The 2,315-nt window shown below is 36.0% G+C and overlaps 1 protein-coding gene across 1 annotated transcript; it reads left to right on the top strand.

Annotated features, from left to right (window-relative positions):
• Positions 1-322: 322 nt before the first annotated feature.
• LOC125490437 lies at positions 323-1,201 on the top strand. The gene has a single exon (XM_048629625.1). The coding sequence runs from the start codon at positions 323-325 to the stop codon at positions 1,199-1,201; it is 879 nt and encodes a 292-aa protein (XP_048485582.1).
• Positions 1,202-2,315: the final 1,114 nt, after the last annotated feature.

Here is a 2,315-nt window from a genome sequence, read left to right on the forward strand (position 1 = left end):
TTAACGCCACGTGAATTCAACCCCTAAATTAAACAGTGTAAAGCTTAATTTCTATCAACAAACAAAAAGGCGCATCGGCCTGATCACTTCTGTGCACGGCGACCAGCGGCCGGCATACCCGCGCCCGCGCCCCTCCTCACCGGACAAACGAGTTACGCGCACCGAGAGCACTGCAACGAAACTGATTTGTGCGACTCGCGCGAATACCTACACTTGGTGTCTAGAGCACTGCGCCGAATCAACTTCTACGAGTTATCTACCTACGGAAGGTGAAGAGGTACACTATATCAATTTAATTTCCTTGTACTACGCTTACATTAAAATGGAACACTCTGCAAGTAAATCACTCTCTACTTCAAATATAAATTTGATCGGTGAAGGAGATACAACTCCTACTGGATATGTTACTAATAGGATCATTAAAAGAAAACGCAGCGAAGACAAATCTCTAGACTTTGAGAACTTCAAAGAGGAGATGAAAGAAATTATTAAATCTTTTATGGTGAAGCAAGAAAGCGAATCAAAGACCGTCAGTTCATCGATCAAGGATATTCGTCAGACGGTGATAAATATAGAAAGCTCATTGACATTTCTGAGTGCCCAAAATGAAGATTTAAAAAAGAAACTCGATACTTTAGAGATAGAGAGAAGAAAGGATCGGGACTATATCTCAATTTTGGAGGATAGGCTTGAGGACTCGTTAAGACAAAATCGAAAAACATGCATTGAAATAAAAAATGTACCTAACAAAGAAAATGAGACGAAAGAGGATCTTCTTCAACTAACGTCAGAACTGTCAAAAACTGTAAAGTGTGAAGACTTCTCAAAAAATGCCGTCAAGGACATTTACAGAATAAAAACAAAAGAAAAGTCAAAAAACATAATCGTAGAACTCACCTCAACAATGATAAAGACAGATCTGATTGCTGCCTGTAAGAGCTATAACTACAAAAACAAGTCTGATAAATTATGTGCCAAACATCTGGGTTTTAAAGAAAAGGGTGAGACGCCGATCTACGTCTCAGAGCAGCTGACGCCCAAGGCGGCTCGTCTGTACTTTCTAGCTCGGGATCTCTCAAGAACGCAATCCTACAAGTTTTGCTGGACATCCTTCGGCAAAGTTTTTGTCAGAAAAGATGAAAAAACGCCCGTTATTCCTATCGTTAGTGAAGCCCAGATTCAAAAACTGTACCCTAAATGACTAGACCTATTAAGAAAATGTTTGCTACTGACTATCTTACAACTTGCCTCTATCAACTATGTCAAAACACAAACATACAATGTAACACACACACCAAAATTACACACAAACTTACAGTCAAAACACTCCGTCGTATACTCACACACAATAACACACCACCTTTTACACTCACAGTACATAAAATGCATCAGTAAATTGCCTGTTTACTTTCCCACCAACATATACCATATTTACATACTCATAAATAACTCAATAAAGTGTCAGTTGATCAAGAAAACACAAAAAAATTCGGAAATGATTTCCCCTATAAACAGCAACAAACTAAAAACTACTATTGTCCATGGCTAGCCCGCTACTTAATTTAAATGAAATAGACCAAATTGAAATAGCTCGGAGTATTCAGTGCAACATAGAGGATATTACGCAAAGAATATCTATCAAAGAGAATGATCTAAATATACTATGTCAGAATATAAGAAGTATTTATGCAAACATCGATGAAATAAGTTTAAGTTTAAATATTCTAAGCGATACACCAGACTTAATCATTCTAACCGAATGCCGTCTGGACTCTGACAAACCTACTCCATCTTTGAAAGGTTATATTACTTATGAAACCACCCGCCACCTTAATCAAAATGACGGTGTTGTCGTATATATAAAAAATAATATTATTGTAATAAATATAAAAGAAATCAACTTGGAACATGCATCATGTATTCAGATTGATACATATAACTCTGTCATTCTTGGAATTTACCGCTCCCCATCAAAAAAAATGCTGATAATTTCATACATTCTCTGGATTCACATCTAAAATCTCTTAAGTTCAACAAAAACATAATTATTACAGGTGACATAAATATTAATCTAATTCCAAAAGAAAACGAACAAACCTATGACAGTAAAAATAGAGATAGTTATCTTGACATGCTCTCTTTTCACGGTATAATGGCAGGTCACAACTACCCAACAAGATATGGAAACTGCTTAGATCACTTTATGCTAAGAATTGAAAAGAGAATCATGTCTGCACATATAGCTATTTTAAATACTACAATAACCGACCATTCAATGATATTTCTTAACTTATCTCAAAATATTTTAAAAAACA

The sequence above is a fragment of the Plutella xylostella genome, chromosome 23 (assembly GCF_932276165.1).
Source record: "Plutella xylostella chromosome 23, ilPluXylo3.1, whole genome shotgun sequence".
Classification (NCBI taxonomy): Eukaryota; Metazoa; Arthropoda; class Insecta; order Lepidoptera; family Plutellidae; genus Plutella; species Plutella xylostella.